This window comes from Macadamia integrifolia, chromosome 14 (genome assembly GCF_013358625.1).
Source record: "Macadamia integrifolia cultivar HAES 741 chromosome 14, SCU_Mint_v3, whole genome shotgun sequence".
Lineage (NCBI taxonomy): Eukaryota > Viridiplantae > Streptophyta > Magnoliopsida > Proteales > Proteaceae > Macadamia > Macadamia integrifolia.
The window spans coordinates 5,613,447-5,630,181 of record NC_056570.1 but is presented as its reverse complement, the minus strand read 5'-3'; the positions used below and the strand labels follow the sequence as shown (position 1 = coordinate 5,630,181).

The following is a 16,735-nucleotide window of genomic DNA, read 5'->3' as shown; positions in this document are numbered from 1 at the left end:
AGAATTCATTGAAGAAGAGAATAGAAAAAGGGCGTTAGGAATATGTAGACAAAATCATCTTAAACATCAAAGATTGAAAAAATAAAATTAAATAAACATAAAGAACATCAAGTTTTCCTTTACCAGTGGAGTAGAGAAATCTCTTCTAGGCTCTTTGGCCATTAAGACACACAAAACATTTACCAGCATTAATACAAGTTGGTAGCAACACGTAGACAAAATCATCATAATTTTCTAAAAAATAAACTCTTGAACATCCAAGAATGGATTAAAAAAAAAAAAAAAAAAAAAAAGAAGAAAAGAAAAAAAGAAGTTTTCCTTCACGGCTTCACCCATGGAGTTGAGAAATATCTTGTAGGCTCTTCGGCCATTAAGACACAAAACACCTACCAGCACTCGGACAAGTTGGTGGAGTAGGGAAATATGTTATAGGCTCTTCGGCCATTAAGATACACAAAGCAACTACCAGCACTTGGACAAGTTGGTATCAACAAGTAGACAAAATCATCTTAAACTTCTAATTCAAGAAATCTAGAACAACCAAGATTGAAAAGAAAAAAAAAAGATCAAGTTTTCCTTCACCAATGGATTAGAGAAATCTCTTAAGAGGCCCTTTGGCCATTAAGACACACAAAGCAATTACCAGCATTCATACAAGTTGATATCAACACGAAGACGGAAATAAACCTCTCCCTCAAAGGCATCAGTCATCAATGTAGCAATCCCACGGGCCATAAAGAAGTCACCAGTGCCACCAACAACTGAAATGTCTCTAGTCTTGTTCATGAGAGGATCAGCTCCAGAGAAGTTTATAGTACCCTTATAGTCAGTACTATTGAGAACAAAGGAGAAGCCCATCCAAGCTGTGAAGATTTCCTTCTTATCATAGAGATAGAACCCTTGGGCACGCCCTACTGGATTGGAATGAAGATTATTGTCAAGAGTGATTCGGTCATCAAATATAACTATGTCCCCAAAATGGTTTTGTCCGGCCAAGATGGTCTTGTTAGCCCACGCCGGTGCGCCGACGATCGCCGCCGTTGCATTGTTAGCATTCTTGCCATTGTAAATGATGTCATGGAAGTAGAGAACTAAGCTCTTGCAAGGGTGGTGAAGCTTGATTTTCTTGCCATGCATGGCTGAGGATGGGGAGTGGAAGAAGAAGATAAGGAAGAGAATTGTAATGAGTCTTTGACTACCCATTGCTAGAGAGAGAGAGAGAGAGAGAGAGAGAGAGAGAGAGAGAGAGAGAGAGAGAGAGAGAGAGAGAGGATTGGCCTTCAGATGATGAAGTTGCATTTCTGCTACTCTCAATATATAAGGGTCTTAAGTGCCATTATTTGCATGTCCAGTTTGTTGAAACTTATCTTACAATACAATTTTTTGTTTATCACTGTGTGGCTCTTCTTCATCTGGTTCACTTCCTTTTGGAATTTTTAATTTTATATATTTGATTGGATGGGAAGCTAGGGTTTGCTTCATTTACACTTTAACTTTCATCATTTTGAAACAATAGGGGGATGATCTGAAGTCCCACTTGACACTTCCACTGTTATTATACCAAAAAAAAGAAAAAGAAAAAAGAAAATCCATAGTTGCGCTCACTTATTTAAAAATTAGTGTTGGATCTGCCGGTCTGACCCAGATCAGACTGATTCTTGTACAGAACTAGGTCTATACTTTATACACATGATTCTGATTCTAGGGCTGATCTAGGCCGATTCTGAATCACAACGCCGGGGATAGATTGATCTAGATCCCGATTCCATGTTTGTAAACCCTGGTTCCACTACTTTTTCCATGTGTGGCTCTTTCTTTTATGCTTGGGAGAGATAAAGTGATGGATTTTTTCCCCTTTACATGATACAACTCACAATTTGAGGCATGAAATAGTGGACCGTACAATATAACTCTACATCTCATATATATATATATATATATATATATGGTAAAGTCTACATTTCATATATTTAAGAGATGATTTCTATAGGCTCTTATAGTAAATTACAAGGAAAAAAAAAACCCTAAACCCTAAACCTAAACCCTAAAAAAAGGAAAAGGAAGTGAAATTAAAAAAAAAAAATGGAAACATGTATAATGATTAATAATGTTACTGTAGTGATTTGTAATGATTTTCAATGAGACCACCAAATAAGGAGGTTGGTAGGACCACCATAATTATTTGAAGAAAGTTTCTTAGGTGATATTATCGTGTAGTGATTTCTAACAAGATCACCAAATAAAGAGATTGGAAGGGATCCACCGGACTTATTTTAAAAAAATTCCTTAATTAGATAATGATTTTGAGAATTTAGAATAGAAATTAATATAATAAATAAAAATTCATAAATGAATAAAAAAAGTAGTTAAGGTTGGCGGATCAAGAACCGGTTGATTAATCCCAAAATACTGTAAATACAAAAAAGGAAAAAAAAAAAAAAATCAAATCTGGATTCTCAAAATTTTCAAACAAAACATCAATCTCACTCTTACTTTGGTTGAAATTTTGATTCAATTTTCTACCGATTTTTCTTTTCAATTAAGATGTAGGTCTATTTATTTTTTGTTCTTTGAGCAATAATTCTAAGGGATGAAATGGATTTAACATTCTGCAACCAAATTTCTTGACTTTAAGAAAGAAATAAAAATTACATTTGAAAACTTTGGTTGCCATATTTTTAGAAAAAAAAATCTATGGTGGTTAGACAATTATCATTTGAATAGTTACCCTTTCTTTTAAACTAACTTAATTTACTTCTTCTTTTACCAACCCCGCTGACTTTCACCCCAAAAAAAAAAAAAGAAAAAAAAAACCCCACCCACAGCCCATGGTGAAAATCATTATGGGCATATTTTCCTTTATGGCTTGTTATATTACTCTTTCTTGTTTCCTTCCGCAGCTCCCCTAGACTTGTATTTGTACACAAAAAAGAAAGAACAGTTAGAGACAAGAATCACTTCCATTTGTGGGCAGCAACAAAGGAAGGCTTTTTTGTGCCACGATTGGTGGGGTAAGAGGCTGAATGGGCAGACCTATTGCCATGTTTGTTACAAGAGTTAAGGTTTTTACCACCAAAAGAAAAGAAAGAGTCTAAGATAGTTAGACATTTCTCTCTCTCTCTCTCTCTCTCTCTCTCTCTCTCTCTCATGTAGTGACTTCATTGCCTTCCATTATATGAAATCATTACATTGCATCTCATTGATACACTCGTCTATCTCGCTTGTTTAGAGAATCCTTTTCTTTTTTTCTTCTTTTATTTTTTATTATATTTAGGAAGAGGAACCCTACTTGTCTGTCTTTCTCATGCCCAGACACAACCTTTGATTTTAGGAAGGTAGTGGCGTCAAACCACAAGCTGTGTCTAAGCGTAAAGGAACACAAACGAGTAATGTTCTTTCACCCTTATTATTAGATGTTACCAAAATTTATATGCAATATATATGTATATTGGGCTTGAAAGAATTTCTAATGCTCCTTTAATTTGTGAATAATTGTGTAGTAGCCATAAGAAATTATACTTCAAAGGTTAAAAAGATGGGGAAAAGAAAAAGTGCAAGCCTTTCAATTGGTAACCATCACACCACGTGCAACTGCCCTCAAAAGTTGCCTAAAAATGTTCTAAATAATATCAAAATTCACCCAAATTCAATACCTAACTCTCACCTCCAACCCCACCCCTACCCCCACCCTACCAAATAGATTGGACCACAAATCACGTCACACAACTCTCAAACCCTAATTAGTATTTGTTAATTTTGTTCCATGTTCCTTCTTTCTCCCTTATACTTCAAAGGTTAAAAAGATGGGGAAATGAAAAAGTGCAAGCCTTTCAATTGGTAACCATCACACCACGGGCCACTGCCCTCAAAAGTTGCCTAATAATGTTTTAAATAATATCAAAATTCACCCAAATTCAATACCTAACTCTCACCTCCAACCCCACCCCTACCCCCACCCTACCAAATAGATTGGACCACAAATGACGTCACACAACTCTCAAACCCTAATTAGTATTTGTTAATTTTGTTCCATGTTCCTTCTTTCTCCCTTTCCTTGTTGGGCTTTATCTTAATGGATATGTTGCTTCAAGTCACTCTTTGCTTGTGGATTGGTAGATTTGGCAACTAATTTTTAAGATTTCATCATTTGTTGTTTTTTCATGTCATCATGTGACATAAAGCCAAATTTCCCCTCACCTGTTGGCGGCTGTTGCCTTTCAAACATGTGGTTTTTCTTTTAGATGATCTTATAGTAATTTACTGAATTTGATTACTTGGACACTATATCGTCAAAGTGTTCAACTCAAAAACTTAAGCTACTAGATGGAAAAATCCAACCACTATATAAAGACATCGTTGGTATCAATGCCTTTTCAATTGTGGGATTATTCTCAACATGAGTAATGATTCGGATATTATTAAAAAAAAAAAAAAAAAAAGGAAGAAAAAAGAGTAGCAATTCGGATATATGCATGGTTACTTCATTGTAAATCGAAGTCTACAGATGTTCAACTGATTTTTTTTTTTTGTGTGTGTGTGTGTGTGTGGGGGGAGGGAGGGAGGGAGGGGAGATGTTCAACCAAATCAAAGCTTCAATGATACGACTAAACTCCTAATTTGTTTTTTGTTAATAGGTAACTAACTACACTATTCTATTAGGGGGGGGGGTTTAGTAGATAACTACACTCTTATCTTATTCTATTTGGGGGGCGCTTGAAACGCAAGACCTCTAGGTAGGATGGGCTTAAATACTCCACACACACCTGACTTATTTGTTTTGTTTACATCAAGGTGTGTTTTATAACTATTAAATTTAGGACCAAGTTTTCCTCGAGCCATGATCCTTCATCAGTGACCATCAATATGTTCGGAAGTGTGTCAAGGAGAAAAATATTGGATATTAAGTAAAGGTAACCAAGAATACTTCCAAATGTTAATTGATTGTCAATCAGAAAAGAATATATTGTAGATCAGGAATGATACATTTTATGCTGTTCCAGACCTAAGACCATTGCCTCTTTCTTCTTTTTTTGAAAGGATGGCTAGGAACAACATGATTATTAGAAAGTAAGGCCCAACCATTTCCTTATCCTTAAGTCTAGTCAGGGACCTTCCTCACCTTCCGACTACAACTCATCTAATAATTATCACAGATGGGAGCTTTGATCCACTTTCCAAGCTTGTGAGCTGTTCTCATTTTTAACCTCCACTTTACTGCAGCATATATGGATTTTGATCATGCAGGGTGTGCACAAGAAGCTAAGGGAAGGGGTATCCATTAGAGAATCTACAAAGCATTATCGATGGGATGCAAAAGGTTAGAAATTTTGACAGATTTCACAGAAACGGTGAACTAGATCATTTTCTCAGGTCACTCTACCCTTGGCCAGCCATGGCGGAATTTTCTCCTACCTTGTTGATATTCATGCATCTTTAAAACTAATGGATTTGCCAATGGGGTTGGTAGTCTAATTGAAGGAAGCCTTCGCCCCATCATTGCTTGGATCAATTGGTTGTGGGTTCAAGTGGGCCGAACCCATTATCACTACCATAGAGCACCGTTTTTTAACTTAAAAAAAAACAAAGAGTGATGTAGCAACAATATGTATCGGTGTCATATCAATATCAATACCTAAAACCACAAAAATAAAAATAAGATAGATTTGTGGGTATTTCCTCTAATGTGGGTTAAAGTAAGGGTGTCAATTCAGTTTGGTATCTCTTTGGTACATTGCATATTTACCCTATGTCAATATCATACCGATACTCTCTCAATACATGATCCTCATATTGATATCATAGAAGTATTTGGTACCAATATCCGGGGTGATATCGTTATTTTCTACAATATAGTGTGTTTTTTATATCATATCCCATATTGAATATTGACTTGATATGTGTATAATTAGTACACATTGACACTTGCCTGACTAGTCTTGCGGCCTTATACCATACTGGGGTTGAACGAGAACCATTCAACTTTCATTAAAAGCAGTGAAAAACACTAAACATCCTCGTGTGAGTGAACGGAGCAAAGAAATCTAACAAACTATTTACAGATAATGTACTTACCAAGTTTGTTGCTCACCAATTACGCTACCCCCTTGATTCCACATTGACACCTTAGATAGGCTAAAGGTGCTTGAGAATGAGAGCACCAGAGATAATTCACACAAATGAAAGGTAAATGATTGAATCTAACAAACTATTCACGGACAATAACACAAACACCTGGTGTGCACTTTGAGGTCGACCATAAACCTGAACAAGCTTCTTATGTTTTACAACTCCCAGAAAGAGCAAATGGCGTAATAACAAGATAGAAAATTCCAGTTTTATTCTATTTAGATTGGGCAAAGTATTCCATACTCAATTGGATTTCATAATGCCAACGGTTGCTGCTGTGGGAGTTTGATACGAATGCTCAGACCTAAACAATTCACATCTTCTACTCTGCCATGAACACTGTTCTTAATGGAAGAACTATACCCACTCTGATTATCATAATACTTATTCCACAGCATCACACCTCCATACTTGGGGGAAGTCTTGATCACTGGGAGTATCTGAGAATTCAATACATTTGCAGGAATGAACCCACTTCCTGCCGCCTCTGAAGCCGCCGGTAACCCCATCAATATCTTGGTCGCCGGCACAGACGATGTCCATTGCTTCCAAGAACTCAGTAGATTGTTAACATTCCCTGAGCTGTACTCGCAAGAAGGATTATTATAGAACTGAACCCAAACATAATCGAAAAGCCCTGTGTTAAGTGCACTACCCAGATAACTATCAGGGTAGGGGCATTGGGGAGCCGCCGTCAAGTACACCTTCTTCCCCTTCTTGCTGTACCCAGAGAGATACCTCGCGAGATCGTCCCAATACTGAGTCGATCCGCTCTCGATGTCGAAATCTATGCCGTCCAGAACAGCATCACCGAGTGGGCTCGACGATGAATTGCCGCCCAGGAAGTTGTTCCAGAGGTAGTCGGCGACGTACTTGGCATCTGCAAGGGATGAGAGGGAGTAATTACCGACGCCTCCTCCGATTGAGAGAATAACCTTGATTCCTCTGTTTTGGCAGTATCTTATGCCGTCGCTAACCACGGCGCAGCCACCGGAGGAGGGGTTGCAGTGACCGGCGAGGTTGATCTGAGGGGTCTGGCCGTAACCGAAAATGTTGAGAAAAGCTATATTGACGAAACCATAATTTCCTGCCCCGCAAGTGTTTGTTAAAGTGCCTTCGTTTCCGTTCTGACCCCAATAAATGGCGATTCCGTCAGCGAGAGAGCTCCCCACCAGGGAGAGCAGCATGATCGTGAGGGATAGAAGTAGGGTCGGTGTGCGATCTCGATCTGCCATAGCCACTAACAGAGTCACAGATTTAAGTCGAGTTCAAGACATAATTTTGAACTTGAATTGAAGAAACAAATTCGAAAGGGAACCCTTGTTAGAGGAGGAAGAAGCACCAGGCCAGGCCTCACTTTCTGATTATATTGATCAAAATTGAGGGGACAGCCATTAGTGTTATGGCCACACATAGTCATGAGTTGTGCTTGACTTTGACCTTTCCTTGTTGTTGCTTCTTCTCCACTGAGCCCAACCAGGAAGTCAATCAGGCGTGGATCACTCTCTCATCTTTAGGCTCTATGGGAACGAATCCTATTCGTTCCCATTACGGTAGAAATTGTGTAGACTGTCAATGTCTTGACTCTTGACCCTGAAATTTCCAAAAGTCTCGATATTGGTGGAAGGAAAACAGGACATTCATGAGAAATTGAATAAGCTTCTTTGAGAATTTCTAATTCCTTCCAGGTTATGGAGGGGTTCGATTCTAGCATGATCATGGATAGAGTTTTGTGGAGGATAAGGTTTCAGATAGCAGACCCCATGTAAGGGAGATCCCTATGATGCATCTTTGATTTTTGCCTTATTTGCTTTTCTTAGTCCCTTTTCACTTATTTTTCTTATTTTTTTTTGTATTTCTTGATTTTCCTTTTGTTAATATCGGATCTATGTAGTTGAACCCATTTAGTTGGGATAAACCTTTTTTTTGTGTTTGATATCAGATTCTGCTATGGTATGTATTATGCCATGGAATTTAGTCTTACATCGGCAATTCTTAGATAATGGAATGTTCATATAAGTGGTATCCACGTTCACATGTTTAGGACACAATTTTAACGTTGTTCAGTGAAATTTAACCAAAACAGACAGTATTGTGATGTGTGAAGGCCATCGTGGACATGTGGTGCTTCAATATGATAATTGAGAACTGTAATAGGCTGCCAATTCTGAAACTACTGTATATATTGAATGTGAAGATGACACTCTTTAATGGTCAAGTGTCAAATTTCAAGGTTAACTAACTAGACTGTACCTGAATATTCATGGACAACCTAAAAAACAGATTGTAGAATGTATGGAGAATAGGGGTCCTCTTCATCTAGTGGTGGATATTTATCAGACCTGGGCCAGGCAAGGTCAAACCCATAGATGAGGGCCTCATGTTGGGCCGGCCTTGCCTGACCTTGAGGCCTAGGCCCAAGCCCACCCTATGATGACCTGGTCAGAGTGTTGGGCTTAATGGCTAGTACCCCATGAAACACTTTTTAGTGGATAGACACTAGAGAAATATATGAAATGAAGCCAAAGTTTGGGTCTTTTGCTTTTGTTCTGTTTTCCCCACTTTCAATTTGTACCTTATGTTGAGATGTTAAATATTGTTTCAATCCTTATCCCTAAAAAAAAAAAAAAAAAGTGTTTCAGCCTTTTATACGTGTATATCCTATTATGACGAGAGGAAAAGTGATGTGATAAATCTGATAGTTGGATATATAGTAAATGTCTACTTTATTCATATTTCAAATTTTGCTTCAATAACACAGACTCCTATGTAGTCTTATACATTTGATGTGAGCTAGTACGTTAAAACACCTACAAAGTAGGAGGAAGAAGAAGAAGAAACTATAGTTCCAATTTAAGAATACTGAAAAAACTATTGTTCCATTATCTGATCAAACACTATCCCTAATGGAAGAACTATATCCACTCTGCTCATCATAATATTTATTCCACAGCATCACACCTCCATGGGTTGAAATCGTCTACAATTCCGATCTCGTACAATTCCGTACAATACCACCTTCAGGCGGTGATACGTGTATTGATACCAATACAATGGTCCAGATCTGGTACAACTAATAAAACATTAAATCAGTGAAGAGACATTTAAATCAGATCTGAACCATTGCATTGGTATCAATACACGTGTCACCCCCTGAAGGTGATATTTCATGGAATTGTACAAGATTGGAATTGCTGACGATTTTTTTTCCACCTCCATACTTGGCTGAACTCTTGATCACTGGGAGTATCTCAGAAATCAAAACGTTTACAGGGCCGAATCCACTTCTTGCTGCCTGTGAAGCCGCCGGTAATCCCAAGAATATCTGGGTCGCCGGCACTGACGACGACGACGACCAATATTCCCCCCAATAGCTCAGAAGATCGTTCACATTCCCAGATGAGTTTTTGTACTCACAAGGAGGATTATTATAGAACTGAACCCAAACATAATCGAAAAGCCCAGTTTTAATTGCAGGGACCAGATACCCATCAGGGTCGAAGCATTCTGGAGCCGCCGTCAAGTACACCTCCTTGCTGTACTCAGAAAGATACCTCGCGAGATTGTCATAGTACTGAGTCGACCCGCTCTGGATGTCGAAATCTATGCCGTCTAAAACAGCTTCACCGAGTGGCCTCGACGATGAAGTGCCACCTAAGAAATGGTTCCAGAGGTAGTGGGCGAAGTTCTTGGCATCTTCAGAGGAGATGAGGGTGTAATTACCAATGGCACCTCCGATTGAGAGCATAACCTTGACTCCTTTGTTTTGGCACAATTTTATGCCGTTGGTGATGGTGGTGCAACCACCGTGGGAGGTGTTGCAGTGACCGGTGAGGTTGATCTGAGCTTCTTGACCACTGCCGAAGACGTTGAGGAATGCTATGTTGATGATAGCAAACGCTTTCGTGCCATTTTCACAAGTATTTGTCAAGTTGCTTTCTAATTCTCCGTTCTGGCCCCAATAAATGGCGATTTCGCCAGCGAGTGAACTCCCCACCAGGGAGACCACCATGAGCATGAGGAAGAGAAGCAGGGATGGTGTCAGACCAGGGCTTGCCATGGCCTTTAACAGATTTTGACTGCTGCTGCTGAGGAAGAGTTCAAGATAGTAACTTGAACTACAAGAGTGCTGCTGAGGAAGAGTTCAAGATGGTAACTTGAACTACAAGAGCTTGAATTGAATTTGAAGAAACAATATGGAAAGGAAACCCCTCTTATAGTGTTTTTTTTCTTTTTTTTTAAATAATTAACACGTGATGAATAATTGTTTATAGTAATTACTCGCAAAAACATCTTTTTGCAGTGAGGGTGATGGTGCAATGAACATCGGATGGCAGAGAAGACCTCGAGGCGCATACTTGGATGCTCTCAATCATTCGATGCTCATTGCACCGCCTCACCCACTGCAGAGAATAATCACTCCAATTACTTTGGATGTACATTAGTAATTAGTTAACATGTGGAACACCACTATGATTTGTTTTTATTTATTAGATAAAAAAATGTTATCTAATAGTGTTGTGTACGTTCAGACACATGGAGAAGTCGAATCAAGCTGCGATGTCAATCCCTGGATCCACTTTCTCATGTGTTTGGGCATACACAACACTATCAGATATCATTCTTTTTCCTTTTATTTTTTTAGGTGAGAGAATCTTGTCAGTCTAACATAGGAAACATCAGACTAGGGGCCAATGGAGGCCAAGTAAGAATGTATTCATCACACCTTAAGGGGATAGAGTGCTCTTTATGCAGTCTGAACATTTTCTGCGCCAAACTGACTGCTATTGACAAATAGCAAGGTTCTTTTTCTCTAAATTTTATAACAAAAGGATCTCTAGCAAATTACAATTTATAAGCTAAGACATAGAGAATGGTGAAATACCATCCTACACTGGTTAGTTGCCTCTGCGCCTCTTTGATTGGTTCCATATGACGCAATGGCCAAACAATTAGGTAGCCATCTTTAGCCCATTTTTAAAAAGCCCATTTTTCATTCATCTCATCCTTGTTCTCTTGACGTAAAAGGAAATCTGGTTGGATGGATGTAACTTTTAAAGTAAATCTCAATAGTTGAAATATATCGATATGGATTTGGATACATTTTAGACTTTTGCTTCTTAAAACTATATATTAAGGGGAAGGCATTGGTGCATGAGGGATTCTCCTCAATACCATTCCCCTTTGTGTTTTCTTTAAAATAAAACCTTTTTCATTTCCAAGCCTTCTTTCAACCATTATATCCCAATGTTGGCTTAGGCGGATCATTCCAAACTCATCTATCTTGGCTTTATGGGGTATGGGGGACCTGATCTTAGGAGTCAATAATAGTAATGGATGAGATGATTTCCTCTTCCGTAAATATCTATTCTTTCTATTTATGAACTAATAGGAGTAACTTGTATTCTCTTTGGATGTACTCATGTAAACACTTAAGGGCTTTCTTATGGAAACCAATGGTATATTATTGTTTTTCTTGACACTTTTCCTGACAACACCTAGAATTTAATTCCTTCTTTGCCTCTTACCGGAGCTTCCTTGAGGACACTAATTTATTGTGTCATATCAAATGGTTTTGCCGTCAATTTCAATTAATTAAAAAAAAAAAAACATTATTTTTGAATAATTTTTGCTGTCAGCAAGAACCGTTCCACTTATACAGGATCAGATGATGGATATCAATATTTAATTAACTTGGAAGGATCCCATTTGTTTTTTGGTGAATTACGTGATGACATATGTTGACCTGCATGTTACCATTATTAGTGCATGAAGGGATTATTTATTTATTTTTTTTAGGCATAAAGGGATTTTTATGAAAATAAAAATAACAGATTTTATCACCTAACCATATGTGAAGCGCACGCATATCGGAATACATATCGATAGGTGATCCAGACTCCAGTATTACACCTTCGCATGTAATGTTATTGAAAATAAAGTGAAAATGTGGGAGGTGGTATGTTACCATTATTAGTGCATGAAGGGATTATTTTACCAATATTTTTTTTTTTTGGGTAAGGGGATTATTTTATCAATATACCTCCTTGGTTATTGGTACTCCCTCTGTAAAAACCTCTAAAGAAATGATTTAATTTTTAGCAAAGTTTCATAGCTCTATATATGCTTTCAAGCAATGTCTAGAATAAGGTTACAATTAGTGTAGTGGGATGAAGAAAATTTTCGACCTTCAAACTCTAAGTATTGGTTGGAGTATAAATGATAATCTGCTGATTTAACTGAAAAATTTTCAATTCTAATTAGCTTTTTCATAGTTATTAATACAAAAATAACAATGTACTTCTCCTCTATTCTTCCATGATGACTGGATAGATGAGGAAGTTGAACACATAAGAGAGAAAGCCATAAGAAACCCTGTCTCTTACTCACTTCTCATTCTTTTCAGAATGCACGTTGTGAATAAAGATTAGTGTTAAAGAGAGAGATAGTTCTCTACTTATACAATTTCCCAATGAATTCACTCATCACAAACCCAATGATTAACTGAAGTCCATATTAGACTAAATGATTAACCTGATTTTATCAAAGAAAAGGAACTCAATTACTATAAATTCACATAGGAAATATTCTAATAGTCTACACAATCTTTGTTATAACAAGGAAAAGATCAAAGTCAAGCACAATCCATGGCTATGGCCTATGTATTGCCATGCCCAATAATGGTTGTCCCCTCAATTTTGGTTTGCTTTTGACACTTGTCAAAGTCAATATAATCAGAAGAACCTTTAAAAGGGAATGAATAGCTCTTCAATAGTTATAAAAGTCAATATAATTAAAAGAACCTTGAAAGAGGAAGGGATAGGCATGTTGTCCACTCCAAGTAATTAAGCTGATGGGTAGCAAACACATGGGAGGGGGGAGGGGGGAGGGGGGAGATAAGGGAGGGCATGGGATCTTTTCACTAAAAGGGGGGAGAGGGAAGAGACAGACACATGCTAGCTACACGGCTAGCATGCCCAACCTTCTCCCTTGTTAAAAAAAATCCAAGTCTATGACGATAGTAAATAGGATTATAGAGGGTGCATGCACAAAATATGGTAAATGATTGACTCAGACTGTGTTTGGTATGCATTCTTAGAACAAGAATGCACATTCCCATTCTAAGTACCTAGAGTGCATTCTTAGTTGTGAATCAGAATACCAGTGTGACTAAAATGCATTATTGAGTATAGAGTGTTCCAACATTTCATTTCACACCTCATGAGTGTCTACAATTTTCTACTACATATAGAACAACAAAAACTCATAGTAACAAAGTATCCAAATCATTTCCAACTTGAATTTAATAAATATTTTCAATAAAAAAAAATATAGAAGAATTCAAATACGCCAAAGCTAGAAGTAGCGCTCTCTATTAAACCATCGATTTGCAACTTGCAACATGCAACCTATGACCACAATTCCAAGGGCACTCCTTCCCACCATTCTTTGGCCACCGAACCACAAAAAATGGAATAAGAAGAAATCAAGGAACAATACGATAACAATCCTTCAAATTCAAACCCATTAAGGAATCGTCTCCTGCGAGATGATGTGAGATGAGCCGTTGATACATGATGGACATGATCAAGGTTGATGCTGATGTCGTTGTTGGTGCCGACTTTTCCGGTCTCTCCTACGCCTACGAGCTCAATAAGAACCCATCAGTTTAATTTCAAGCTCTTCAATGCTGTGGCTTTAGGTTGATGAATCATGAAATATGGGATCTCTGGTGTGGTTACTAATTGGGCTCTAGGTTGATGAATCATGATACATAGGCGTGTATGGATCCTAATCGTGGTCACAAAGGTATCAAATGCCCTTTATTTCTGATTTTCGAATATCTCTATTCTCTGCAGCAGCGCCATGTTCGAAGAGGCTACTTCTACGAGAACGAGAATGCCAAAATGGGGTTGTTAGCCCGTTCCGAAACGAGGCTTGTTCTTGAGCCCATTTGAGGGATTTAGAATGAGAATGCATGCCAAACAACATTTTTATCGTTCCAGAACACATTTTACACTCATAATGCGTTCCAATAATGCAAACCAAACTCAACCTTAGTATGCATTCTAAGGTCAAGAATGCTTTCTAGGAAATCTTAACCAAGACAGCGTCGCATTTCTACCCATGATCTTAAATATATGGACCCATTATTTAACTGGCATATATTTTTCATTTCACCTTCTCAATCTTGATATTTTATTAGTCGCTACCCCACCCCTTAACAATCTTGATCCTAAGTTATGGTTAAAGAGAATGAATTATACAACTATACTTTAAAACATTTGGGATCATTAGTGGAAGTTTTGAGATTAAGACTCTGCATTTTTTTAGTCCCCATCATTTAATCCCCCCTATTTTAGTAGGCGCATGTCTTCTTCATCTTGTCGAATTGCATCAATATGGATAAAAAAATTCATTGGGTGTATATCCAGAGATGGATAAAAGTTGCTTTTTAACCTTATTTTTATGTAAATGATGTAATAGGTCGAGTGGCTTCAACTATCTTTTATTCCATTTGGATTTTTTATGCTCCTAGTACTTCCCAAAACTAGATAATATGGAGGTTAGGGCGAGGTTTATGAGTCAGCCATGGCCCCGCTTAACCAACCTTATCACTTCTCTCCAATGTTGTCTTGGAGCGTAACAATGAAGTTTCGCTCGGTAAAGAGAGTTGTAGATTTGTAAGATTATGATTGGGTATCCATACTTTAGCACACTACTCTGGTTTGTTTCAGAAAGCAGAGCTTGATTAAAATATGATTTTTTAGAATGGTACTGATCCAACGGTTAAAAACTGCACCATACTGTTTATTAAAGGTTGAACTTTTTCCAAAATGAAAGATCACATTCAGGTCTTCAACGTTAAACTACCAAAACACAAAGCTTCTCATGTTTTACAGCTCAAAAAAAAAAAAAAAAAGGGTAGCTAAAAAAAAAAAAAAAAAAAAAAGGAGAGTGAGCTAAGTGATCCATATCCAATTGATATTCAGACATTGTTCTTAATGGAATTACTGTATCCGGTCTCATCATCATAATACTTATTCCACAACATCACACCTCCATACTTGGCTGAAGTCTTGATCACTGGTAAGACCTGAGAATTCAACACATTTGCAGGGATGAACCCACTTCCTGCCGCCATTGAAGCAGCCGGTAAACCCATGAATATCTTGGTCGCCGGCACCGACGAGGTCCATTTCCTCCAAGAACTCAAAAGATTGTTAACATTCCCTGGGTTATATTGGCACAAAGGATTATTATAAAACTGAACCCAAACGTAATCGAAAAGCCCTGTTTTGAGTGCACTACCCATACTAAGACTGTACGGATGACTATCCGGGTAACGGCATTGAGGAGCCGCCGTCAAGTACACCTTCTTCCCGTGTTTGCTGTACCCAGAGAGATACCTCGCGAGATCGCCATAGTACTGAGTCGACCCTGTCTCAATATTGAAATCTATCCCGTCCAAAACTGCATCACCAAGTGGCCTCGACGAAGAGCTCCCACCCAGGAAGTTGTTCCAGAGGTAGTCGGCGACGTTCTTGGCATCTGCAGAGGAGGAGATAGTGTAACTACCGGAGCCACCTCCGATTGAGAGAAAAACCTTGATTCCTCTGTTTTGGCAGTTTCTTATGCCGTCGCTGACGGCGGTGCAGCCACCAGAGGAGGAGTTGCAGTGACCGTCAAGGTTGATTTGAGGGGTCTGGCCGTAGCCGAAGATGTAGAGGAAAGCTACGTTGACGAAAGCGTACTTGCCTGTTGCGCAAGTGTTTGTTAAGGTGTCTTCGTTTTCGTTCTGGCCCCAATAAGTTGTGATTCTGCCGGCGATAGAACTCCCTAACAGAAAGAGCACCATAAGAGTTAGGAAGAGAAGCAGGGGGGGTGTGAGGGTTCGGGTTGCCATTGCCACTAGTTGAGGAGATCAAGAGAGTAGCTTGAACTTGGAAGTTGGAATGAAGAAACTTGGAGGGGGAACCCTTTCTTATAGGAGGGGAAGAAGAAGGGCCCTGGGCCCCATGTTACCACCTACGGATCACGGATGGCAGATGAGAATGAATTACTAGATGCCATATCCACGGATCAAAGACATTCACATACATTCACTTATGTGAAGATTCATTGCTCTCGATGGCTAATGAAAAAACCGAGGGAATGGTCATGGTTGACTTTGACCCTTCCTAATTATTGCAGTGACTCTTAACAAGGGTTTAAAAATTCGGAATCAGGATCTGAATTACTGGGTCGGACTTGACCAGAATCGGCCAAACATACCCTAACCTTGGTTTCAATACAAGGATTATCAAAAATTGGGATTGGTCCCAAGCATGGTTTCAAGTATTTGTATCATATCAATCGTATCATATTGGTATCAGCTAAGACTGATCTTTGATTCTTGATCGATCCAGATCAGTTGCTCGTATTGCTTCAGGGGCAAAACAGTAAAAAAATGGTACCTTTGAAAGAAAAAGTAATGACAAAATTGATCGATACTCGCCGATCTGATCCAATCCAATCTGGATCAGTATCGACAGATATTGATATCGATATCGATACCATCCCCTAAATCCATGGTCTCGAGTCTTGACAGATCCAACATTCTTGAAAC

General features: G+C 38.4%; 4 protein-coding genes across 4 annotated transcripts; all 4 read right to left on the bottom strand.

Annotated features, from left to right (window-relative positions):
- Positions 1–405: 405 nt before the first annotated feature.
- On the bottom strand, positions 406–1,281 carry LOC122061991 (dirigent protein-like). Its single transcript, XM_042625602.1, has one exon. The coding sequence runs from the start codon at positions 1,201–1,203 to the stop codon at positions 640–642; it is 564 nt and encodes a 187-aa protein (XP_042481536.1). The 5' UTR covers positions 1,204–1,281; the 3' UTR covers positions 406–639.
- A 4,883-nt stretch (positions 1,282–6,164) lies between these two features.
- Positions 6,165–7,592, bottom strand: LOC122060928 (acidic endochitinase-like). Its single transcript, XM_042624036.1, has one exon. It carries the CDS (start codon positions 7,359–7,361, stop codon positions 6,381–6,383), a length of 981 nt encoding a protein of 326 aa, XP_042479970.1. The 5' UTR covers positions 7,362–7,592; the 3' UTR covers positions 6,165–6,380.
- Positions 7,593–9,016: 1,424 nt separating this feature from the next.
- On the bottom strand, positions 9,017–10,186 carry LOC122060907 (hevamine-A-like). The gene is made up of 2 exons (XM_042624015.1): positions 9,340–10,186; positions 9,017–9,087 (listed from the first exon to the last, which is right to left on the bottom strand). The coding sequence occupies exons 1-2, from the start codon at positions 10,184–10,186 to the stop codon at positions 9,017–9,019; spliced, it is 918 nt and encodes a 305-aa protein (XP_042479949.1).
- A 4,730-nt stretch (positions 10,187–14,916) lies between these two features.
- On the bottom strand, positions 14,917–16,069 carry LOC122061992 (acidic endochitinase-like). The gene is made up of 2 exons (XM_042625603.1): positions 15,084–16,069; positions 14,917–15,050 (listed from the first exon to the last, which is right to left on the bottom strand). Exon 1 carries the CDS (start codon positions 16,031–16,033, stop codon positions 15,116–15,118), a length of 918 nt encoding a protein of 305 aa, XP_042481537.1. The 5' UTR covers positions 16,034–16,069; the 3' UTR covers positions 14,917–15,050; positions 15,084–15,115.
- Between the last annotated feature and the right edge of the window lie 666 nt (positions 16,070–16,735).